This window comes from Hydractinia symbiolongicarpus, chromosome 10 (genome assembly GCF_029227915.1).
Source record: "Hydractinia symbiolongicarpus strain clone_291-10 chromosome 10, HSymV2.1, whole genome shotgun sequence".
Taxonomy (NCBI): domain Eukaryota; kingdom Metazoa; phylum Cnidaria; class Hydrozoa; order Anthoathecata; family Hydractiniidae; genus Hydractinia; species Hydractinia symbiolongicarpus.
Genome location: NC_079884.1, coordinates 11,872,516 through 11,899,155, shown reverse-complemented (window position 1 = coordinate 11,899,155; position 26,640 = coordinate 11,872,516). Strand labels below are relative to the sequence as shown.

General features: G+C 34.5%; 2 protein-coding genes across 3 annotated transcripts; both read right to left on the bottom strand.

Annotated features, from left to right (window-relative positions):
- Nucleotides 1-1,340: 1,340 nt before the first annotated feature.
- On the bottom strand, nt 1,341-14,287 carry LOC130662444 (surfeit locus protein 4-like). 2 transcript variants are annotated; one of them, XM_057461320.1, is made up of 3 exons: nt 13,814-14,287; nt 12,504-12,547; nt 1,341-12,215 (listed from the first exon to the last, which is right to left on the bottom strand). In XM_057461320.1, exons 1-3 carry the CDS (start codon nt 14,123-14,125, stop codon nt 11,759-11,761), a joined length of 813 nt encoding a protein of 270 aa, XP_057317303.1. In that variant the 5' UTR covers nt 14,126-14,287; the 3' UTR covers nt 1,341-11,758. The 2 variants fall into 2 exon arrangements, with proteins under 2 accessions (XP_057317303.1, XP_057317302.1); XM_057461319.1 differs by lacking the exon at nt 12,504-12,547 and adding an exon at nt 12,595-12,638 and having other exon boundaries at nt 13,814-14,282.
- Nucleotides 14,288-15,894: 1,607 nt separating this feature from the next.
- LOC130612213 (V-type proton ATPase subunit B) lies at nt 15,895-25,668 on the bottom strand. Its single transcript, XM_057433515.1, has 15 exons — nt 25,507-25,668; nt 21,601-21,656; nt 20,482-20,580; nt 20,273-20,366; nt 20,103-20,180; nt 19,661-19,742; nt 19,514-19,571; nt 19,308-19,409; nt 18,934-19,031; nt 18,730-18,853; nt 18,248-18,328; nt 18,016-18,085; nt 17,687-17,769; nt 17,015-17,249; nt 15,895-16,403 (listed from the first exon to the last, which is right to left on the bottom strand). The coding sequence occupies exons 1-15, from the start codon at nt 25,607-25,609 to the stop codon at nt 16,252-16,254; spliced, it is 1,515 nt and encodes a 504-aa protein (XP_057289498.1). The 5' UTR covers nt 25,610-25,668; the 3' UTR covers nt 15,895-16,251.
- Between the last annotated feature and the right edge of the window lie 972 nt (nt 25,669-26,640).

The window sequence follows — 26,640 nt, the reverse complement described above, 5'->3', positions numbered from 1 at the left end:
TAGGACCTCTGTTAGTTTGGTCATGGGTTGCTGCAGGTAGGTATTATAGAGACGTTTCACCTCATCCCCTAGGTGGTTCACGAAGCGGGTGACGCAGTCCTCACCCCTGTAGACTTTTAAGGGATTCCGTACGTCCCCATAAGCAAGGGTACTATAGGTACACCAGTCGGACGGTACGTGGTTACTCAGCCCTTTTGTCTTGGTATCCCTTGCATCTTTTACTGGAACTAGCAGACTCTCGAAGTCTGCATAGATAGCAAAGGGTACCTTGAATTGCTGCTGGCCATCCATATAATATAACCAATTTTCGGCCTCATTTGGCATCGTAATTTTGACTGCTTCATGATCGATGCAGTCCCTTTAATGTTTATTCCTTGATTTGATTGTGGAAAAACTCTGTAGGCAGTTTAGGCAAAAGTGCATTGCGTTCCTATTCTTTGAAGTCTCCTTGCCAAGGAGCCTCGACAGGCTTTTCACTACCGTATAGTGGTTCTTTTTATAATTGATGATAAGCAATAGGGTCACCACCTTGGTACGCCCGTTATGTACTGATCGACGTAGAATGTTGATCCTCTTTCCATCTATATAGAGGACGTTCACTGCAATATCGGGATTGATCTAATTTAATTTATTTTGCTTTTTTTAAATTTAGCCATTTTTTCGAAAATTCGAGAAATTTTATCACATGAAAATAAAGAATTAGCCGCAAAAATAAATTCCGCGTTATTCATAGATCTTAGATTCTAGACGTTTAAAGATTTAACAAAAAGCCCTGCGGCTTAAAGATTTCCGCCATTAGCAATAATCTGAAAAAAGATATAAAATCGTGACAAACATGTCACGATTTTATAGCTCAAAACGAGGATTTAAGCTTTAGCCTGGATAAGTTTTAGGCGTCCAGGCTCTGGGCTTACTCTATCTATCTATCTCTCTATCTCTCTCTCTATCTTCCCAGGCGATATTAAAGATTCCGCCTTCGCCGGCGGAAATCAACAATAATTTTTTAACATCTGACAATATAAATTTGTGCAAAAATTTTAATTTACTGCAATTTCAGCACCATTAACAAAAAGAAAAACACGACTTTTCTGCGACTTTTTTTCAATATATTTAAACCCTACACACTTCTGATAATGCGAAAATTATACCTTACAATAATAAATTGGGTTTTAACATATAAGAAAGGATACAAATAACCATTTCGATTAGAAATACTATGTGAAAAATTCTCTGGGTGGATGGGATCTTATATATGCGCGGGGTAACAATAACGTAGGAGGGACTCGAATTCAAAGGTTTTTTACGCGTTCCTATTGTTTGTAAAAAGGTAAAAAAAAAACTTCATATGGTGAGGAATATTTTATGGAACAAAGCGCGTGTAATTTGAAACTACGGCTGATCTCGAATTTTATTTTTATGTTTTAAACACCATCCTGCACGAAAAAATGTAAAATCAAGTTGATAATAGTAAACTTTTTTTCTTTTGAATTTTCGGAAAAATAAGAAAGCTTTAAGTTTATACTTTTTACCTGTTTCCGTCAGCTGGGTGTAGTGGCGTGCACCTGTAATCCAGCTATTTGGAGACTAAACTTACGAACGACTTGAGGTCGGGACCACTATCGGTCAGTTGTCTATGTCGATCAGGCGTCCACACTAAGCTCAGTGTCAACATGGTCTACAGGGGCTAATTTATGTAGTACCAGGTTCGATAATGAGGAACGTATCACCCCAGGGCGGAAACGCAGCAAGCAAAAGTTCCCGCGCTGTGCAGTATTGGGATAGCGCCTGTGAATAGGTGGTGTTTGGTAGCCACAAGCCAGTCGAACGAAGTTTTTCTTTCCAATAGATTCTTGAATTTTTAAAGAAAACGTTAGAAACAAATTTGGATTAATTTTTTAACCAGGCACTTTTGGTCTTGTTTTTACTTTCATAAATTTACGATTTAGAAAGCTTCACTAAATAAAATTTCTCGCAAAGTCACTTTTAAAAGTTTTGCAAAAGAGGCCAAAATTTTTGAAAGGTAATCAGGCTGAAGTATTTTGTATTTCGGAATATTTCCGTTTTACTTCTCCAATGATTATGTTTTTGCATAGAATAATAAAATCTTATCCTATCCTTGCCTGTTTTCGAACTTCATTTGCTAATTAAAAAAAATTAACCTTGCGGAATTAACAAATTTAAAAATGCGGAAAATAGCGATGTTAATTCGGAAAACAACTACGTGTTTCAATTCCGCATTCTTTTCGCCAGCGGTGCCCGTTTTTTAAGTACACGTATTTTTTACAAACAAGCTTTGAGATTTACTTCATTGCTGAAAAGGAAAAAAATGTCCCATGAATAAGTTCAATGATTACATCAGAGAAACGAAACACTTTTATTTAGTACACCCGCTTTTTTATAAGAATAGTCGTTAGCCCGTGGAAAATCCACGGATTCGCCCGTCCTTTTTATACCGCATTGCGTGCTTCTCGCTATTGCGCAGCTAAGCTACCATTTTGCGTGAGAGACAGACAGACGTATACGGGCATTATAATATAGACTAGTCGTTAGCCCGTGGAAAAATCCATGGGTTCGCCCGTCCTTTATATTTACCTGTTGCAACAAAGCGGATAAAAATATATCGCATTTGATATTCGTGTTTCCGTAACATCATTTTCTAACTCAGCGGGGGGTCCGCGCAGAGACAGAAAGACGACGGCTATTATTATAGAGACTAGTCGTTGCCCGTGGAAAAATCCACGGGTTCGCCCGTCCTTTGAATTTACCCGTGGCAACAAAGTGGATAAGAATATATCGCATTTGATATTCGTGTTTCCGTAACATCATTTTCTAACTTAGCGGGGTCCGCGCAGAGACAGACAGACGACGGCTATTATTATAGAGATAGCCGGGAGACCCGGCGTTTCGACGCCGGGTTAAGCCACAAGTAACTGTTGTTGAACGCCTTGAGGAGCGCTTAATAAGAACCGCAAACTGTGCAACCCGGTGAGGTGGAGCGCTTTAGTACGGGTATGCAGTATGTCGTAAATCAAGTGGAGGGCACACACCATTGCAGTGTTGCGACTGTAAGATATTTAAAAAAAAATAATTTCCCGCAACAAAAGCTGAATTAAAACAGTTTACAAACCGTTGTTACTCTGCCATAGCAAAAACAATCGGGCAATATTATTTTATTTTGCGGAATAAGTTTCCTTAAAAGTTCAAAACTTAATCATGACAGTGGGCTGAGAACGCATAATACCCTTTTCATAATAAACTTTACTGCATTTTGGTTTAACTTAAAACACAGGAAAAATCCAGTCGTTACCCCATAAAAGAACTAATAAAAATCCATAATTTGAGTGCTCTAGTACAGGTATGCAGAATATGCCGTGAATTGAGTAAAGCTCACACAACATTATAGTGTTTCGGTTGTAATGTACTTTTTAAAATATATGTATATATATAACTTTACTGCAACTTTAACCAAAATAAAAACACAGTTTACAACCTGTTGTTACCCCATCATAAGAAAAGAAAATAGTCAATATTATTTTATTTTGCGGAGTACGTTTCAGGAAACCTTAACAAATTAATCATGACACCGGACTGAGCACTTAGTACAGGTAAATGGTGTCACACATGCGTTATAGCCATAATAGCCTTTTCCCAAAAAAACCTATCGCAACTTCAATTTAAATAAAAAACACACAAAACACCCTGTTGTTAACACCAGGTTGAATGTTTATTGCAGGTAAAAAAACTTTATCACAACGGATTAAATAAAAACACGGAAAAAGCACGTCATTAACACCAGGCGGAGCACTTAACATGTAAATTGTGTCATACATGAGTAACAGGCGTAATAAAATTTTCCAAATAAAATTTATCACAACGGTTTAAATAAAAACACAGGAAACAGCCCGTCGTTAACACCAGGCTGAGCGCTTAACAGGTGAATCGTGTCATACATGAGCATAGGGGTAATACCATTTTCCAAAAATCCTTATCGCTTCGGTTTTAAAAGAAATCAGTGAACAGCCTGGCATTAACCCGGTTCAGTTTAAAAAATTACTCAGCAACTTTATTTTGAATAATAAATTTTTAAATCAGTAATAAAAGTGGCCGCTGCCAACTGCATTTAGCATAAGAATTGTTAAGAATTGTGTTGCAGCCAAACTGCATTTGGCTACTTTCACTTGCAGCCAAACTGCATTTGGCTACTTTCACTTTTTAGCAGGATGTAGCTAAAAGAGGAGCTAGCTAGGTAGACCCAACTTCAACATAAAAATAAATAATAATATACCAAACTGAATAAAAACTTTAAAAGTATAGGAATAAATAAAGCTAGCTAGCTATAGCTAGCTGCCTCAAAATGTACGTTTTATAGCTAGCCAAAAACTTAAAATTGGTTTGTTTAAGATTTATACGTAGCTAGAAAACGTGATGAAATATTCACCTTAACATGTGAAAACAAACTAAATAATCCTATAGGATAAAAAGTACTCAGAAGAAATAAGGAGGATTGAAAGGAAACCTACAAACTTCACACCATCACTTCCAAACCAAAATGGCCTTCGTAGGGGTAGCATGTTTCCTCCCGTCGGCATGTTGAGGCCGCGAAGCACTTGGATTGGTCATTAGTGAAAATGGAGCCTTGTGATTGGTTTATTGCAATGAGCGGCAAAGCAAGGCCGGTAAAAAAACGGGGTCTGCCGGGGATTCGAAATAAAGCTGCAGGGCCGCGGGGATTTTCGGCGGGTCTCGCTACTCGCTCCGCCATGTTGCGCAGAGACAGACAGACGACGGCTATTATTAAAGAGACTAGCCGGGAAACCCGGCGTCGAAACGCCGGGGTAAGCCACAAGTCAAGGTGTGACCCGCCATTGAACACTATGTGAAGCGCTTAATAAGAGCCGTAAACTGTACTACACGGTCAGATGGAGCGCTTTAGTACAGGTACGCAGTATGTCGTTAATCGAGTAAAGCACACACAACACTATAGTGTTTCGGCTGTAGTGTATTTTTGAAAATATAACTCTACTGTAACTTTAGCCAAAATAAAAACACAATTTACAACCATTTGTTACCCCGTCATAGGAAAAACAATTGGTCAATTTTATTTTATTTTGCGAAATAAGTTTCAGTAAAGGTTAACAAATTAATTGTGACACTGGACTGAGCACTTAGTACAGGTAAATCGTGCGACACATGCGTTTAGGCTAAAGACCCTATTCAAAAAAACTATTGAAGCTTTGGTTTACAAAACACAGAATACACTCTGTTGAAACGCCGGGTTAAGCCACAAGTAGCTGTGTTACCCAGCGTTAAACACCAGATTGAGTGATTAATAAGAACCGTCAACTGTGCCACACATTCAGGTAAAGCGCTTTAGTACAGCCATATAGTGTGTAGAAAATCAAGTGAAGTGCACACAACTTTATGGTGTTTCCGGTGTAATATACTATTCAAAAAATAACTTTCGACAACTTAGGTAAAATAAAAACCCAGATTACAATTCAATGTTACCCCGTCATAGCGAAAGCAGCTGGCCAACCTTCTTCATTTTTCAGGAAATGTTCCCGGGAAAAGTTCAAAAAAATGTTAAGCTGAGCGCTTAGTATAGGTAAACAGTGTGTACTTTTTTTCTGTAAAAAACATTATCACAACTTCGGTTAAACAGAAACACAGGAAACAGCCCGTTGTTACCACCGGACTAAGCGCTTAGTACAGCTAGACTGTGTCGCACATGAGTATAGGCATAACACCATTTTTAAAAAAACTTTATCGCGACTTCAGTTTAAAAAAAAATCAGGAAACCGACTGTCGTTATCAAGTTCAGTTAAAAAAATATATACTCAGCAATTTTATTTTTCAGCATAAGCTTTCATAGCAGTAATAAAATTGGTAGCTGCCTATAACTGCATTTAGCTACTTTCACTTTTTAGCCAGAGGTAGAGCTAAAAGGAGCTAGATAGGTAGACCCAACTTCAACATAAAAATAAAGAACAATATACCAAACTGAATAAAAACTTTAAAAGTATAGGAATAAATAAAGCTAGCTATAGCTAGCTGCCTCAAAATGGACGTTTTGTAGCTAGCCAAAAACTTAAAATTGGTTTGTTTAAGATTTATACGTAGCTAGAAAACGTGATGAAATATTCACCTTAACATGTGAAAACAAACTAAATAATCCTATAGGATAAAAAGTACTCAGAAGAAATAAGGAGGATTGAAAGGAAACCTACAAACTTCACACCATCACTTCCAAACCAAAATGGCCTTCGTAGGGGTAGCATGTTTCCTCCCGTCGGTATGTTGAGGCCGCGAAGCACTTGGATTGGTCATTAGTGAAAATGGAGCCTCATGATTGGTTTATTACAATGAGCGGCAAAGCAAGGCCGGTAAAAAACGGGGTCTGCCGGGGATTCGAAATAAAGCTGCAGGGCCGCGGGGATTTTCGGCGGGTCTCGCTACTTGCTCCGCCATGTTGCGCAGAGACAGACAAAATACGGCTATTATAATAGAGACTAGTCGTTGCCCGTGGAAAAATCCACGGGTTCGCCCGTCCTTTGAATTTACCCGTGGCAACAAAGTGGATAAGAATATATCGCATTTGATATTCGTGTTTCCGTAACATCATTTTCTAACTTAGCGGGGTCCGCGCAGAGACAGACAGACGACGGCTATTATTATAGAGATAGCCGGGAGACCCGGCGTTTCGACGCCGGGTTAAGCCACAAGTAACTGTTGTTGAACGCCTTGAGGAGCGCTTAATAAGAACCGCAAACTGTGCAACCCGGTGAGGTGGAGCGCTTTAGTACGGGTATGCAGTATGTCGTAAATCAAGTGGAGGGCACACACCATTGCAGTGTTGCGACTGTAAGATATTTAAAAAAAAATAATTTCCCGCAACAAAAGCTGAATTAAAACAGTTTACAAACCGTTGTTACTCTGCCATAGCAAAAACAATCGGGCAATATTATTTTATTTTGCGGAATAAGTTTCCTTAAAAGTTCAAAACTTAATCATGACAGTGGGCTGAGAACGCATAATACCCTTTTCATAATAAACTTTACTGCATTTTGGTTTAACTTAAAACAAAGGAAAAATCCAGTCGTTACCCCATAAAAAAACTAATAAAAATCCATAATTTGAGTGCTCTAGTACAGGTATGCAGAATATGCCGTGAATTGAGTAAAGCTCACACAACATTATAGTGTTTCGGTTGTAATGTACTTTTTAAAATATATGTATATATATAACTTTACTGCAACTTTAACCAAAATAAAAACACAGTTTACAACCTGTTGTTACCCCATCATAAGAAAAGAAAATAGTCAATATTATTTTATTTTGCGGAGTACGTTTCAGGAAACCTTAACAAATTAATCATGACACCGGACTGAGCACTTAGTACAGGTAAATGGTGTCACACATGCGTTATAGCCATAATAGCCTTTTCCCAAAAAAACCTATCGCAACTTCAATTTAAATAAAAAACACACAAAACACCCTGTTGTTAACACCAGGTTGAATGTTTATTGCAGGTAAAAAAACTTTATCACAACGGATTAAATAAAAACACGGAAAAAGCACGTCATTAACACCAGGCGGAGCACTTAACATGTAAATTGTGTCATACATGAGTAACAGGCGTAATAAAATTTTCCAAATAAAATTTATCACAACGGTTTAAATAAAAACACAGGAAACAGCCCGTCGTTAACACCAGGCTGAGCGCTTAACAGGTGAATCGTGTCATACATGAGCATAGGGGTAATACCATTTTCCAAAAATCCTTATCGCTTCGGTTTTAAAAGAAATCAGTGAACAGCCTGGCATTAACCCGGTTCAGTTTAAAAAATTACTCAGCAACTTTATTTTGAATAATAAATTTTTAAATCAGTAATAAAAGTGGCCGCTGCCAACTGCATTTAGCATAAGAATTGTTAAGAATTGTGTTGCAGCCAAACTGCATTTGGCTACTTTCACTTGCAGCCAAACTGCATTTGGCTACTTTCACTTTTTAGCAGGATGTAGCTAAAAGAGGAGCTAGCTAGGTAGACCCAACTTCAACATAAAAATAAATAATAATATACCAAACTGAATAAAAACTTTAAAAGTATAGGAATAAATAAAGCTAGCTAGCTATAGCTAGCTGCCTCAAAATGTACGTTTTATAGCTAGCCAAAAACTTAAAATTGGTTTGTTTAAGATTTATACGTAGCTAGAAAACGTGATGAAATATTCACCTTAACATGTGAAAACAAACTAAATAATCCTATAGGATAAAAAGTACTCAGAAGAAATAAGGAGGATTGAAAGGAAACCTACAAACTTCACACCATCACTTCCAAACCAAAATGGCCTTCGTAGGGGTAGCATGTTTCCTCCCGTCGGCATGTTGAGGCCGCGAAGCACTTGGATTGGTCATTAGTGAAAATGGAGCCTTGTGATTGGTTTATTGCAATGAGCGGCAAAGCAAGGCCGGTAAAAAAACGGGGTCTGCCGGGGATTCGAAATAAAGCTGCAGGGCCGCGGGGATTTTCGGCGGGTCTCGCTACTCGCTCCGCCATGTTGCGCAGAGACAGACAGACGACGGCTATTATTAAAGAGACTAGCCGGGAAACCCGGCGTCGAAACGCCGGGTTAAGTTTTAAGTAAAGGTGTGATCCGGCATTGAACACTCTGTGGAGCGCTTAATAAGAGCTGTAAACTGTCCCACACGATCAGGTGGAGCGCTTTAGTACAGGTATACAGTATGTCGTTAATCATTTGAAGCGCATACACCATTATAGTGTGCGACTGTAACATATTTTTCAAAAAATAACTTTCCCGCAACGATAACTGATATAAAAACAGAGTTTACAAAGTGTTTTTACTCCATCATAGCAAAAACAATCGGTCAATATTATTTTATTTTGTGGAAAAGTCTTTTTAAAAGTTAAAAAATTAATCGTGACACTGGGCTGAGCGCTTAGTACAGTTAAACCGTGTTGTACAGCGTATAGTAATAATACCCTTTTGAAAAAACTTTCTCGCAGACACAGGGCTGAGCGGTTAGTCCAGGCGTGATTCCCAAGAAAGTTTAAAAATTAATTGTCACAGTGGTGGGCTGACCTTAGTATATACAGGTAAACGGTGTTGCACATGCCCATAGGCGTAACAGCCTTTTACAAAAAACAGTCTGTTTTTAACACTGGGCTAACCGCTTAGTACAGTTAAACACAGTTGAACAGGCGCATAAGGCGTATTACCCTTTTCCAAAAATGTTCATTGCAACTTCGGTTTAAATAAAAACACAGGGAACAGCCTGTCGTTACTCGTCCAGCCAAAACAATCGCTCAGCCATTTCATTTGCAGAAAAAGTTTGCAGAAAAATAATAAAATATGTAGCTATACCTAGCTAGCTAACTGCATTTAGCATAAAAATTATATATTGCTTAAGAATATTGTTGTAGCCAAACTGCATTTTTATACTTTCACTTTTTAAGGAGCTAGCTAAATAGCCACAGCCTCAACATAAAAATAAATGTTGGCTAGGATAAAAAGCTCTTATACCATACAGAATAGCAATAAGTGAGGCTCTAGCTAGCTAGTAGCTATAGCTAGCTAATCTTCGTTCCTAGCCAAACATCCTAAAACTGGTGCGTTTAAGATCTGTACGTGGCTAAAAAACGTGACAATATATTTATCCTAACATTGAAAACAAACAGAAAACAAATATTACAAATATATAAGGCTTTTAGAAGATAAAAAAGTCAAACAGGCCTACAAACCTCACACACTGACCACAAACACGACCATTATCAAAATGGCCTTCGTTCCGCGAAGATCTTGGATTCTTTCTGGTCGCGAAAATCTTGGTTTTTTTTTAAAGAATCAGGCGTTGTGAATGGTGTTCCACGCGCGAGCGGTCAAAACAAAGTCAATAAAAATATATCGCATTTGGTATCGGCGCGTAATTTACAAAATTTCGTGTTTCCGTTACGGGACGCATCTTTCGCGGACAGACAGACAAAATACGGCTATTATTAAAGAGATATCCAAATTTTAACCAGTCTGGTCATTATTCTTATTTCTAAACAACAGGCCTGGTTTTTTAACCTGAAACAGTAGCTTGATTTCCTTTCCACGTATATTCTTTCAAAAGAAAGGGCGAAATATTTTTTTTAATCTCAAATTTCCAATATAAAATTGATTGAAGACGTACTTTCGCGATGTCAAAAAAAAGCATTTGGCAAAGATTAATTTTTGCGAATTAGTAAAAATAAGATATTTCCGCGAATTGGCTTATTTTAGGTATTTAGCGAAGAATATTTTTTTGCGAATGGGTTATTTTTAGATTTTTTGCAAATAATTATTTTCGCAAATCTAACATTCCACAATTTTGTTTACATTTACGTTTATTGATTGACATAATAATTGCACAAACCAAGAAATGACAATCATTATTTTCTACATCATGGACACTTCTCTTAGAGAACTCTGAATAATAGCGTTACTAAAGATCTTAATCTTAAAGAACTTGAGACAAACAACTTTTAATGACATACTTCTCATTGATAAGAAGGGAAAAAATGTCTCATGAATAAGTTCAACGATTTTATCAGATACACGCTTTTTCTATAAGAATATCCAAAGTCTAACCAACCTAGCCATTATTCTTATTTCCAAAAAACAGACCTGATTTTTTAACCTAAAACCGTAGCTTGATTTCATTTTCACGCATATTCTTACAAAAGAACAGACGCGTAAAAAATTTAAAACATTGGCTAACAAAAACCATTATTTTACAGATTTTAGTGCAATTAGTTATAAACCGGTTGTTAAGAAGAAGAAAATACGTGTACAGCTGCGATAAAGCTGCGTGTCTGCAGTATTTGCTATCAGAACACTAATTGATCCAATTAAATTTTTTTCGTGTTTTTTATATTTTGACATTTCGAAAATTCGAGAAATTTTATCACATAAAAATATAGTTTTGACCGCAAAAATAAATTCCGCAATATTCATAGATCCTAGATGATATTCAGAGACACTCCTTCATTTCCTATAAACCATTTAAGCGGGCATTCAATGTTGATAACAATAATTTTTGATCATTTGCGAAAATAAATTTGTGCAAAAAATCTAATTAACTGCAATTTTCAGCACCATTAATAAAAACAAAGACGCGACTTTCCTACGTTTTTTTTCAATATATTTAAACCCTACACACTTCTGATATTGTCAAAATTATATCTTACAAAAATAAATTGGGTCTTTAACATAAAAGGAGGGATAGAAATAAATATTTTCATTAAAAATACTATGTAAAAAACTCTCTTGGTGGATGTCATCTAACTTGTGCACGGAGGTACTATAAATGTAAGATAGACTCGAATTTAAAGGGTTTCTTTACATGTTCTTATTGTTTGTATAATGTTAAAAAAAAAATTCTAAAGCAATATACAGAAGTTGCCTACAGATAAATATTTATATTTTTAAAATAGAAATCTATCATTTAATCACAAGAACACGCCACTTCTATCTAAAAATAGGTGAAATCCTAACATAAGAAAAGTATGATACAGTCTAGTCGATGTTATTATAATTTGACTGCGGACTATGTCCTGACTGTGAAGCCACAAAGGATATTTGAAATATCCTGTGTATGTGAACCATTCGTAGCAAACTAATTTTATTTCAGCTTATGACACTTCCACTTTTAAACTGACAAAACACAAGCAATAGTGGAAGCTATGAATAAAACAAAATCTAGTGTTCCTATCTTTTACCACTTCTTCTTTGTTTCATCTAAACTCGCACCTCCAGGTCCAAACGCAACAACTAACAATAATCCACCAATTACAGACATAGTTTGAAAGAAATCGTATTTGAGGAAATCGCGCATGGCTTTCCAATGTGGAACCATCCAGAACGCATTTTCATAAACATTAATCATGAACAAAAAGAGCACCATGACAAGAGCAGACAACTTGGTTTTGTATCCAACTGTAACCAACATAATTAATACTGTGCCGATGAGGTTAAACACGATATGGAAGAAGGACATGTCAAATTTTAATAGGGTGAGGTACATCAATAATAAAAGAACACGACCAGTGAGCTGCATGTATGTTTTTGGTTTGTTGTGTGTGTCTAAGGTAGGCACACCTGCAAAGACGCTTCGTGCTTCTTGGCGAGATTCAGCCAGCAATAATATAAGACCTCCAGAAAGAGATAAACTTCTGCAAAAAAAATGTTTAAAAACATGATTAAATATTTGTGTCTAATATGAATACATTATTTAAAGAGTTTTAATGTGTTAAATTAAACTTAATTTAACAAAAGTTTAAAACGGGTTTAATTCATCAAACCAACATTTAAATTTTTAAAAGAGATGTCAACTTTCCCTAGAGATGAAATGTTATTTTAAATGTTAAATGTATTGATGTTTCAAACTTAGTACATTACTTAAGATTTATCAACTTATTTTAACTTGTTAAAATTTAATTGATTTATTATATACCTCTTACCTCAGTAAGAAATTGTAATCCCAAAGGATACTATATGTGATAGTCTAAAAGAAATAAAATAAGTGACTTGGTTATTACTGTTGGTGCTTACCTTAAGAAAAACTTTACATCTGTGAATACTTGGTATGCCAAAGTCTAAAAAGAAATAAAGTGGCCCATGAAACCACGGAGGTTTGGCTTGTGATTCAAATTTGGAATTTAGAGATCTTTAAGTAATTTGTTCCAGTCAATTCAAAAAATGTAATAAAGGTTTTCATTCAAACCTTTCTAGATTGAAAAATGATTGATTTTACTAACATAAATATCGATATATATATGTAGTCTCAGCTTAACAAAATGTCCTTCTACTATGATCACACAGGAACCACAAAACTTGTTTTGGGGACTCTGTGTGGAAATTATTCTAGTTAAGGTACAGAAGGCTATTAACAGTTTGAGATACACTAGTAATGACATTTGGAAATTATTTTATATTTCAAAGAGGGCAAAATAATTTATAGGTATTTCATTTAAAAAATAATAGTGCTGCTTTCTCAGTGTAATAATTAGCACTAGGCGTACTGGAAAAAAGTATATTTGTCATGATAAAGAACAAAGGTGAAAAAGAGGGGGGGGTATAGTAGTTGGTTACATCGATCATTATAACAATAACAACCGCATGATCTTTGCATTACATGATTGGCTGATTTCTCATTGTTTTTGTAATTCTTTTTTTGCCAAACAAGCTTTATTAATTGCCATTGGGTGAAGAGGTAAATGTGAAGATTCTTCATGGTAAATTGGTAAATTTTCAATCAATTTTTCTCAAATTTAATAGTGATGCAACTGCACCATTTTAATGCTAATTATAAAAAAATATTTTCATCATCTCCATGGTAACTACAGTTTTTTAACAACTGGCCAAAAATGGAACACTTGATAAAGCAAAACATTCATTTTTTAGCTTTATGAATGATTTTTAAGGCTGGTAAGAGAAAGTGTTATCTAGATTTGGGCAACAAGCTGGTAAAGAGAACAAACATAAACTTCAAACCTGTCATTGCGTAGTTTTAGGAAAGTTGTTGTTAGTTTAGCTTTCGTTTAATTTAGATAATCATTGCAGTTGTTGTTTAATCAAAGCTTCTTCTGTGAAAGCGTACCCGTAAAAGTCTGTGTTTTTCCACAACCGAAAGTTGTAACATGTGACATTTCAATCAGGAAAATAGGGTCAGGACAATGTCGCATTAATAGCATTTGTTTTCTGTTAACCAAACTTTATAACATAAGAAGTTACATTGAAATGTATGTTAAGTGGAATATTTTTAAGTTACCTGGAGAAGGATAATACCAAAAAGAATACCAACAGCAATTTCAACTCTAACACGAGCAAGAACCATAAAGCAGCCAGAAAGCTGACCAAGTAAATTAATTATAACAAACATAGTGCCTAAAATATAGCCACAGCTCCATTGGTGATCGATATAATCTCTTTGCTCAGACCATTGGAACCACATACGAATACCATCTTCAAAAAAAGTTGCAACTAAGCAAAATCTAGCCAAGTGTGGAAGGATGTGTTTTGATTGCCGTAAAACTTGATCAGCAACATCTTCTGCTTTTTGCAACAGCTCATTCTGACTCATCTTTACTCTGTGTGCCTCCACGATTCCTTTTTATTTCTAAGTACAGGTGCTATAATAATATGTGTTGCAAATAAGTAAGGGTTTTTCGTCCGATAAATACTAAATGTTCCTTTGCCACGTCCTTTCGAACACCACGGGTAATAATGGAGCATTTGCATAACAAATGTCCGGTACCGAAAAAATAGCAGAACATTTTTCTTATGTTGTAATTATTCCGACACATTATCGGCGAGCGGCATTTTAGGAGTTCGAAAGGTTTTCCTTTTCATCCGTGCTGATTTGTTAACAGAGGGAAGGGTCAGAAAACTTGGTAACAGAGACCTTGGAGGAAAGCAGAGACTGTAGCTATGCTTTTGTTCATTAGACACGTACATGGCCCTAAAAATGAATACTTTAAAACAAATATTTTTAAAAAACGCCTTATATTTGTCCGGCCAGAAAACTGCGCCCGCCTTTGGCTGGGGTGACTCTGACGTATCGAGAAGATACGTAACGAAGCGTATTTCGAGAAAATTTGACAGAATTTATATTTCTGTGTCAAGTATATATTCCTGCCAAGATCGTTACGAGGTTTTTTTTTGTTTCGATATATCGGGCTTCTTTTTCGCTGTCAATATGTCTTGCACCATAGCCATAAGAAAGAGAGATAGTCTGGGCATTGCAGCAAGCGCGCTCCGCTCCCTGTATCGACGTAGTGTTCCAGGATTTTCTCGTACCCAGTCTATTTTGGAGTGCACGAAGTAAAACTTTTTAGCGGCAATATTCAACATTCATTTGTTGACATTACATCATTACTGTGCTATACTTTAAACGTTGAGATTGAATGCAATGTTATTCCTGGGGCTAATTGTTCTATATATGGCTGCTCGAGTTTCAGACATAATTATTGTACGATATTTGGATTACCCAAAGGAAATGACAAATATAGCTTATCTTAGAGGGAAAAACTTGTAGCTGTTATCACGAAAGATATAGTGGAGGACAATTATTTGAAGACACAAATTTAAAATTGCACCCTTAATATTTGTGAAATTATAGCCGAATACCCAGACTTTCTCTTTTCTTGTGACTATGCTTGCACATAGCACTTTCTACTGCTAAAAGCTATTCTTCTGCTGTTTCACTTTGGATAACTAACATCACGCTACTCTCAAGTGGAAATACGGCAGGAGAGGCTATGCACCTATAACCCGCGTTTGGCTACATATGTGCACCCGAGGCACGACATGCTACATAATTAGCTGTTAAAAAAAAATAAAATATCACTCTGAATGGGTAAAAGATATTACATCCATCATTTGACCGCACTTCACTCTGTTTCCAAAAGGTCGTGTTATGCTTCATCAGTGGCACTCCCAAATCCATTGATTAAGAATCAATTAAAATCCTTGATAACTATCCAAGTTCTTTCATAAAACGTAATATTTGAACTTAAAACGAGGTTCGTCTCATGAAAATTTTCAACTTTTGAAATGGCTACATTGTTAAAGCGCTCTCCACGCCCCCAAGTAACTACAACTCTAAAAATTGTTGAAAATAATGATAGTTTTTTTTTTTAGAAAATACCCTAACATTAAAACTAGAGCGTTCAAAGGTTCTCCAGGTACATCAAGAGAAGTCCCCGTAATATTTTACAATTACAAGTTACAAGACATTTTGCCAAGCAGATAAACGTATCTTTTGAGGACTAGGGCTGTTATATTCTCAATAAAAGAAAAGTAACAGAAACATCCAGTTTATCGAGAGAAAACACAAAACAGCTGCAACAATTAATAATGTAAATGCTGTTTTATTTGTATAAAAATTGAATTTATATAATTTAATCTTCCATAATAACAATGAAAAATACAGTTACTCATCAGAAATAACGATACATAACTTTATTTTTAAATCAACAAACAAGTTGTTTGTCCAGTGTCAGATGTTGAACAAAAATAGCTCAAAGAGTTTTCCTCCACATTTTATCACTGAAATAAAAAACTGTAACAAAAGATTTGCAGTCAGTCGAGTGAACAAAAAACCATATAAAAACAAATAATTTAAAGACTTAAAATTTCAGTGTTATTTTATTTTTTGAATTCACCTAAACAACATTCCGGTGCACGTTTATTTCCCCCGGTGCATGTTTATTTGCCCGCGTTATCTTTTCGACCATCTCGGGGATAAAACTCAGCAAGGGTTTTTGCTGGAATACGTTTTAACATTTCCTTCGGGAAGATTCGCAATAGCCTCCATCCAATATCCAAGGATTCAAACACAGTTCGGTTTTCGTAGTTTCCTGCAAGATAACATGAAATTAAATATCGCAAGATTTACTGTAGGGTTTCAAGACCGCACAAGGAGTAGGTTAGTCTGACAGCATATCCGGCAGGTTCGAATATTTAAGTGGAGGTACACTGATTATAAAATTATAAAAATAAATCAATAGTAATATGTGAAGAAAACTACCTTAAGGAAAATATTATACTTATTTTCGCCTTTTGGATGTTTTATATATTCCGCGGATTCAATTTTGGCAAATTACCACCTATGCAAGAAATTTATTCGATTTCCTTTAATTTTTAACACTTTTAATAAAGCGCGCTGGTTACCCAGATTTTTAGTATTTTTTCATGTATTTTATTCGATTTTTATTCTCGTTAATTCGCTAATTTAAATTTATAAATCTAAAGCAAATTCAAGAAAGTTCCCTCTCTCACAAATTTCTTCGATTAAGATAAATTGTTTTTAAATCGGTTTAGCATCAACACGAGAATACCAGTTGGCCGCATGAAAAAACCACCACGGTTAAAAATGTTCAGCCTTAACCTCGACTTTACTAAACAGATTTCAAACTACAAACATCAAGCTTCACTAATAACAGTGCATGCACACTACACAAAAACAAACCTTGGGCAATGAAGTTCTTCTCGAATTTCTGCAAAAATTCCAAATAGAGAAGATCGTCCGGTGTGAGAGCTTCTTCTCCCACCACAGCTTTCATAGCTTGTACGTCTTTACCAATGGCATAGTTAGCGTAAAGTTGGTTAGATACATCTGCATGATCTTTTCTTGTCATTCCTTCACCGATAGCAGACTTCATGAGACGTGATAAGGATGGTAGTACGTTAATCGGCGGGTAAATCTGTGGAAGCAAGCAAAGAAAATGAGAGCTAACATCAAACAGAGACTGGTAATAGCTTGAAATTAAAAAAAAAAAGCAAAATGATTTGTTTTTGTTTTCGGTTTTGTTCAACTTGTTTGAAAATAACAAGACACACACGTCTTGAAAAACTATCTCTGTCTATTTTCATGGAAGCCAAAACATGCCAACAAGTCAAAATATAAGTGTAATTACAAAGGTCAGAAGTATCGTACGCGTACTGGTGCTTCAAAATGAAACGACTTTCCTGTTTTGACTTCTAACTATTGAAATGACTTCTAACTGTTAAAGTGACTTTATGATGAAAACGTCTCCAAGTAACTACAGTCAAACTTGTGTAAGACGGCCCTCTGGGTACTTAAAAGAAGGTTTTTTATTTGCGGGACAAAAATTTAAAATACTTTTTGTCGCCAATTTACCTGTCTGTTGTGTAATTGTCGGTCAACGTAAATTTGTCCCTCCGTGATGTATCCAGTTAAATCAGGAATTGGATGGGTAATATCTAGTGAGAAAAAAAATAACAACACGATGTCATATTATGAATAATGTCTAACTTGAAAAGAAACTGTTTTAGGAGTAAAATCTATAAGCAGTATGAACTCTTTAAAAATTTGTATCAATCTTTATAAAATACTGAATTTTAAAGTTGGGTCATTGAAACAGTTTACCGTAGGTTGCAATATCTCTCTTGTTCTGATAGCAAAAAATATGAAAAGCATGCTCACACAGAAGGTTCTAATACACATACCATCGTTAGGCATAGTCAATATAGGAATTTGTGTGATGGAACCATTCCTTCCTTCCACACGACCAGCTCTCTATAAAAAGAATGCAAATCAGTAGACGATATATAACCTTCCTATCATTGTTTTTATGAAAATACAGTGAAAAAAACACATAATAAACAAACATCGCAGAGTTAACCTTACAAATAATAAAAAAAATGAAGTCAAATTAGATAACAAATACTGAGTACGTACTTCATAAATGGTCGCTAAATCAGTGTACATGTAACCTGGAAAGCCACGACGACCGGGCACCTCTTCTCTTGCAGCAGATACCTAGAAAATACAAAAAAATTGAAGAAAGACGTTTAAAAAAAATCAATATTGTGCATTTGAAGTATGTAGTATTCCATGTACTAAACAAAATCCAGATATGTATCTGTTTGAACTTGGAGGCAACGCTGTTTTTTGTCATCTGTCCAATGAGAGCAGACTTGTCACCATGGTTAGGTGTTTAAGAATAATACAATCGAAAAACAATCTGGCCAACAATGGTGCTAACAATGGTTTAATAATTTTCGAATTTTTTTCTTGCAATAAGCAGCTGAGAGTATTTCTAGGTAAGCGCAAGATATACTTCTAAAATCTGGAACTGGGGAAAATAGCCAAATTTTGATTATGGAAATGCTATGTCGAAATTTCTTGGTACTGACTGCACTTCATATTATCAGTGTTACCTCTCTCAAAGCTTCAGCATAAGAACTCATGTCTGTGAGAATAACCAAGACATGTTTTTCACACTGGTACGCCAAATATTCTGCAGCTGTCAAAGCCAATCGAGGAGTAATGATACGTTCAATTCTAAAACGCAGTAAAAATATAATATTTCATTCAGCAGGAACAGCAAATAATAATTTCATTTAATAAAAAACTGTACTTACGTAGGATCATTGGCTAAGTTAAGGAAAAGGCACACATTCTCCATAGAGCCATTTTCCTTGAAATCTTGTTCAAAAAAGCGAGCAGTTTCTCTGTTGACCTAAATATAAAAATCAACCTAATAAAAACCTAATAAGTAAAAAATATTTTTTCTATTCAACAGAAGTACTCAATGTTAATAGATAGTGGGAATTTTCATAGTTCAAAGCAAATAAAAATCAAGCCATATTTTTATTGCTGTAACTTATTAAACGTGGCTGTATATTATATACAGCTACGATATATACATGATTTTTAATAAAAACACTACAAGAGCAAAATTCTGTGATTTTCTTGTAGCTTTAGTTGCAGGTTAAAATAGGAAAAATTAACATACGCCCATAGCAGCAAAAACGATAGCAAAATTATCATCAGAATAATCCATTGTGTCTTTGGAGTGTTTTACAAGACCAGCCTGTCGACAAATCTGTGCAGCAATCTAAAACGTCATAATATAGCTGATTATCCTTTATTCTGAGCTGTGGCAACAAACGAATAGTTAATGGTAATTCAGCCAAGTGACGTAAAGGTTATACAATTTACCTCATTATGTGGCAGACCAGAAGCTGAAAAGATAGGAATTTTCTGTCCCCTGGCAATACTGGAAACAAAGAATGAAAATAGTTTTAATACGTAAAACAAGCAGGTTCTATATTTTTTTATACTTTGTTTAACATAAATATATGTCACCTGTTCATTGTGTCAATGGCAGATATACCAGTCTGTATCATTTCTTCTGGATAAATACGCGACCATGGGTTTATGGGTTGACCTGAAAAGTAATACACATCAATAATTTTTTAAAGATATTATTTGAGAGAAACAAATGTAATAAAATAAACAAAATCCTTGGTAATCAAATAAACAAATTCCTTCTTTTTTGTTGTGTAGTTGTTTTTTTAAATGACAATTTGAAGAAAGTTCCATAGGTTCTATTTTTTTCGATTAAAATTCGTAAAGTTTGGGAAAGTTATGAATGTTGAAATTATTACAATTAAGACTAGTCTGCAGCCTGTGGAAAAATCCACGGGTTTGCACGTTCTTTTTATATCGCATTGCGTGTGTCTCGCTACTTGCAGTACAATTTTACGCATACAGGTATTATAATATAGATACTAGAACAAAAACTAACCCATAATATCTAAGTAATCTTCTGCAAGAATTGGAGGACCATTATCAATGGCTTTTCCAGACCCGTTGAAAACTCTTCCTGAATAAAGAATATAAATATTTTGTTGGTAAAAATAATAGTGTATTTTTTGTTCATTCCAAACATTCACATTAAAAATTTTAAAGGCCAACCTAACATATCAGAAGATATGGGAGTTCTCAAAATATCACCAGTAAATTCACATGTTGTGTTTTTGGCATCAATACCACTGGTCCCTTCAAAAACCTGCAAAACAAAAATAATATAATTCCTACTTTCAATCTTCTATATAGCTTTCCCATTATTCATAAAAAAATTATATAACAAAGAAAAACTTCATTTTACAGCAACAACAAAATACCTGTACAACAGCTTTTGAACCACTGACTTCTAAAACTTGTCCACTACGACGTGTTCCATCGGGTAATGTTAACGTTACAATTTCAGCAAATTTAGGAAACTGAAGGGAAATTAAAATATTATAATTAACCTAATTTTATACCTGTTTGATTTTGGAGTCAAAAAGTCTAACTAATTTTCAATTCAAAAGTGGACTAGAACACCATTGTTACTGTTGTTATTTTGTGCCATGTTTTTAGTTGAAAACAGGCTAGTGGACTGTTAGTCGCATTTTGGCTAAAATTAGGTTGCACAGAATAAGTTATTAACATCACTATATAATTATTGAGCAACTCGTCGCCTATCAATAGGGCAGTTTTTATTTTTCTCTATATTTTGGCTAAAAGATGTTATGTCATTATTGAAGCGGTTTTGGATAAAATTTTGCATGACAAAGAGGTTGTTAAAAAATGTTGTTTGTTTAATTTGAAAAATTTAAAATTTTCATGCTTATTCACTTTACCTAGCTATTGTTATTCTTGGTTAAATCCTAATATTTCCAGTGTACTATGACTTTTGTGAAGTTCTAAAAATACATTTGATGAAGATTCATTTTCATGAATCAGTTATACATTTTAAGTTTTATGTGGACATGTATTTACCAAAAACTAATATTTGGGAATATTAATCAACTTAAGGTAATTTGCAGCAATAACAAAACAAAACCATAAACAAGTTTGTAAAGAAATACTACGGGACTGTTCATATGGTTCATGCTCAAGCTAAATTTAACAAACAAGCTAAATCCTATACCAAGCTGGTTTTCAAATTGTATTGATAAAGTGAAAAGCTACCTATACTAGATAAAGAAACTTTATCTAGTAGGTAACTTGATAATTTATTTGCTGTACTATTTTTTGTTAGCAGGCCTGGGGTGACCAGACAAGTGCAATCGTTACATGTTCATTTCACCTCTAAATTGGTGAAGTCTAGATGTGTTGTTATGAAAATATGTCAGTATTTATATGCAGCAAAGTTAAAATCATTAAATGCAAATATGTTGAGAACAAATATTAAAACAATAGATGCATTTAATTTTTTTAAAGGTCATTTAAAACACAATAAGTATACACAAACATACCTTAACTTGATCCAAGATTACCAATGGTCCATTTACACCAGACACAGTTTTGTATACTAAAAAAATACCAAGTACAATACACAAAACACCATCATGCTAATTTTACCCGTTGCCCTGTGCTTGAAACAGAAACGTTTAAATAGTTAGCAGAGAGGTAAGAACCTCCTAATTTTACCCCTCTCCTCCAAAAAGCAATGTTAAATAGTTACAACAAATTGATGGTGAGATAAAGATTATTTTAAATTGTACTTTTGCTAATTTCATTTGTCTACTTTATCTGCCTTTCATAGCCACTATATGTGACTAAAAATATCTTCAGTAAAAATAAGTTTATCAAATCTTTTCACAATTGTCAACTTCAAATGGTCTTTTCTAATAGGTTTTGATGGGCAGAAACATGAATTTAGATCAGATTAAAATTTCAAAAATCTAAATCGCCAGAATTTGGAATTTAAGGGTTAAAATATTTATTTAGCTACTTAAGTTATGTATAGGATTATACATGAATCTGAAAAAAATTACTGTGCAAAAGAAACATTTCATCATAAAAGATTATTTAGATTTCCTAGTTTAAATGGCAAGACATTTGTGCCATTAATATTATGGATCCATCTGTTCATATAAAGTAACTTTGCCTAGTTATTGTTCCACGGATCAAAATTGGATTTTTACAGTCCCTTGACCGAGGGGAGCATCATAGTTTTGAAGACATAAACTATATATTACTAAATATTAAGTATACTTCCAATTCTCTTAAATAGGATAAATCAATTTTGAGAGCCCGATTCAACTTCTACATCAAAACCAAGCCACAAAATTGATTAATTTACAAATGTAAATGTTTCCATGCGATGCTGTTTAAGTCAATCAAGGCCAGTATATAGAGTATATACTTCTTACACAGCCATCCTTATGAACTGGGGTAAGCATGCCATTTGTATATTGATCACCCAAAGTTTGTACAACCAGATAATTTTCCCAGAGTTTATTGATCAACATATAGTGCACAACACAAGGTTTCAGAAGCTCCATGAGACCAATTACATGAACATAAAAATAAGCTATCAACCTTGTCCCTAGGGCATTATTTTTCAATATAATCAAGACAAAAATAGGAAAAATGTGAATAAAACCAAAAGTTATTGTGTGTGGCGTTATATATAAAAAAAAAGAAATAAGCACCACACTTACACTGTTTCAGTCGTTTGACGGTCATTTTCAAGTAAATAAGTCCCAGTACAATATGTTTTTAAATGAAATAACATGGCACGATCGCATGGTACGATCAAAACTTATCGCAAGGGGGAAGTCAATTATCAGAAAATAGAAATAATGGCATAGACGCAATATTTCTATTGAGAATTGGCTTGTCCCCATGGATCAACAGACTCTCTTTTAATTCCAAATCAAAATTAGTTTTAGTGGAGGAGAGTATAGAACTCTAAAGTAGGTTTATTCTCACAGAAAATTATATGCTATAAAACCGCAGTTATTTTGAGCTTTGACAGTTTTTCCAGTCAAGGAAGAAACACCCATATGTTCGCAGGCCAAAACATCGTCAAGTGTGTTTATTACTTGTTTTATTTTAAAACCAAAAGGTGTTAAAAAGTGTATAACAAATAGAAAAATGGTGAACAAAGTTACACGCATTCTACAAATTATACAGTACTGCCTGAATGTAATGTTGCATGTGCACGATAGTTATCACCTTTACATGAGCTTTCGGTAGCGTCAGAACTTTTGTTTTTATTATAAATCCATTGTTACATACATGATCTATTTTTGCATGTCAAAAACAATAGAGTTCGTGTCCCACACGTGAAGTTTAACGATCGCATGAAATTTTCGTGTGGCTTATTGTTGTTTATAATTACAGCAGCTGCTAAGGGATTAACACAAAAAAATGTTTAAAAAGTTAATTACCCTTCGTGTCTCTATTGTTTCAGCACACGAACATCTTTTATTCACACATGAATTTATTTGTTAATTATCTCCGATTTCGTAAACGCGTAAGCGAATGTTATTGTTCTGCACACAAAAGAAATGTTATATGTTTTTTCTATACATGCAATGAGTTATAAAGATTTAAAAATTTAAGAACGACGAACGGCGATAGAAAAGCTTCGTTAGATTGCATTTTAAAAGCTTAAGAACGAAAAGCGGTGATAGAAATGATTTTTTAGATCGCATTTTAAAAATTTAAGAATGAAAAGCGGCGATAGATATGCTTTTTTAGATCGCATTTTAAAAGTTTGAAAACGAAGTTTTTATTAAATATTTATCTTAAAAAAACTTTTTTTTAGCGCGATAAAAAAAAAAATATTTGAGAATATATAAATAAAACTTTTTAGCGCGATAAGAAAAAACACTTGCAAAAAACCTTTTTCATTTTTTATTTTTATAAATATCTAAACTTTTGAGCACAGTAAAAAGAGTGTTAATATTATTCCCGAATATTATAGTTGATATTTTGTGATTGTTAACACATTCAAAGGATAACATGCATGTCTTAAATTCGAACAAAAGATTTTCGCATATATTATTGTTAACACAGATAGATAATAATAGAAACATGCAAAATACGTGTGATAACAATAGACACAAAGTTTTTTTATGTAAACATGACATCGTTACGCGACATCGTGATATGCGTGTACATGTAACATTACATTCAGGCGGTACTGTATGAGTTAAATGCCCTTCACCCACCTTAACAAACTATAACACGCAATTTGATGGGTGAAAATAATATGCTTTATCGCAAGTAAATTAAATTTTTAACACAAATAATAAAACTTTTAGAAATAATGAACTTTTTATGTGGGTGCTCAAACACATGCGGGTGGTGGATAAGAAACTGTAATGTAATTTCTCTTGGTCTTAGATACGAGATAATCTTTATCAATAGATGACTTGCCAATGTTTACAAAAGTTAAAAAGTTTGAACTTTTTTTGCACATGTGCAAGCATTTCTGTAACAGACCACAGTAATCAAAGAAATCCATCCAAAAAAGAAATATTCGCTCAAAATTAGTGAAATTTTTTAAGAAGAATTAGAAGAACATAGTTAAAATTTAATTCCAGTTCCTCTTGAATCTTATGCTGCCCCAAAAAGTCTTTAATCTTCATTAATAACCATTTTACTGTGCGCGAGTCCTGTTTTTTTTTACCTACACAAAAGTGTGCGCATGCCCATTGTTCTCAAAATGAAATCATAACAACTATGTCACGCGGAAAGTGGTCTATTGCTTACATTTTAAAATGCATTTGCTTGTAACTTTGTTTTTAAATAAGGATTATACTGTGAAGGTTCGACTGTGAAAAGTTTATTTTTTGTCATGTAACAAAAAGCAACTGCAAGAATGGCCAAATCGATACCAGTGTTTATTAATGAAATAAACATATATTTCAGCTTACAAGGAGATAAATACATTATTAATTAAAAATTATGCCCTAGTAAACCCTGGAAACTGGCAAAGTTAGCAGAGCTCGAAATATAACAGCCACCGTGGACAATACAAAAACACACAACTTACACAGACAACACTACAAAACAAGACAGACAAGCGAAAAAATGTGAAAGTATTGCAATTTCAAATCCCAAGAAAAAAAAGGTGTTAAAGTGATTGTGAACAATTTAATTGTTAATTGTAATTGTTTAAATAGTTTAACAACTATATACCTTATATAAACTATAAGTTTCAAACTTCAAATGATAATATGGCTTTTAGCTATACGGTTACGAAATCAGAAACAATTTCCATTGCATTTCTATTTCAAATAATGAGGACGGTTTAATCTGACCACATTTTTTTTTTAAAAAAAACTTTATTAATTAACGACATCCATCATATGTATTAATTGTAAGTGGTAAAATGGTCGTCTAAATATATAATAAATCTATACCTAATCTAGGTTGGGAGATATAGTCCCTAACAACAGCGTGATTATGTTCTTTGCTGGCTTCAATATCGCTTAAGTCCATAAGATCACCAGTTACGGGCGCCATCTTGGAAGATTATGAGAACGCTTAGACTCGATTAAATTTTTGTTTCAAGTTTTTTTTAAACATTTAGACTGGGCGAGTAAGCTGACACGAAGGTATCGCGTGACTTTTGCGAAAATGGTAGAGGGGAAAAGAAGCATATCATGCCCGCCTCTCTGGTAGTAAACCCGCCTTTATTTCTAAGGTTGCAGCTCTAATCCCTCAACGGGAATGATAGAATAAATACGGTATTTTATCGCGCCGTCTAAACTTTATCGAGCTTGATTTTAAATCGCATTGTGCCGACGAACACCTTGTTAAGCAACCTTGTTCCCAGGCCATCTTGTATCTTCTCTCTGCCATCGTAACAGTGATACGATCTCTCTATCCTGCTGCTATAAAAAAGAAACAACAGGCGCTGGGAACTAGGTTGATTATTTGTTTAAATAGCTAAAAGAAATTTAACGACACTGCTACATTGTTCTTTATTCTCTTTTTCTCAAGATATACTAATCACAGGCAGATGTGAATTGACCGGATATTTCAAATAGACCACCCTTCCGCAGCCGCATACCAATGAATGTTTGTCAAATGATGTTATGTTTGCGTTTGTAATAATTGTAGATAGGTCGCTTCTAAAACTTCTATCAAAACACTAAAAAACGATGAAGTCAAGATATTTGCAAATATTATGAGTGGAGAGAAGGAACCAAAAAAAAGTAAACAAAATTAATGCAGTTTCTCCTCCTGCACAAAGCATGTATATTTTCTCTGTTCACGCTTGATGAAGACCGAAAAAGTGGGAAGCTTCTTAAATATCAGACCATGCAAAAAACGTTTTTTTTAATAGGTTTATGACTGGTTTCAATATAGACATTATAAAATTAACTTGCCTAACCAATCTCGTTTCTTAGGCAATTTTTTACTTTGGTTATACCTGAAACAAGGCGAAAATATGTCGTTTGGGATATCAGAAAAGCAAAAAAATTACTCTGGGAACGAGGCTGTTGCCTAATGTGTTAATTCACATCTTTTAGGGTAAAGAATTTCCCTCC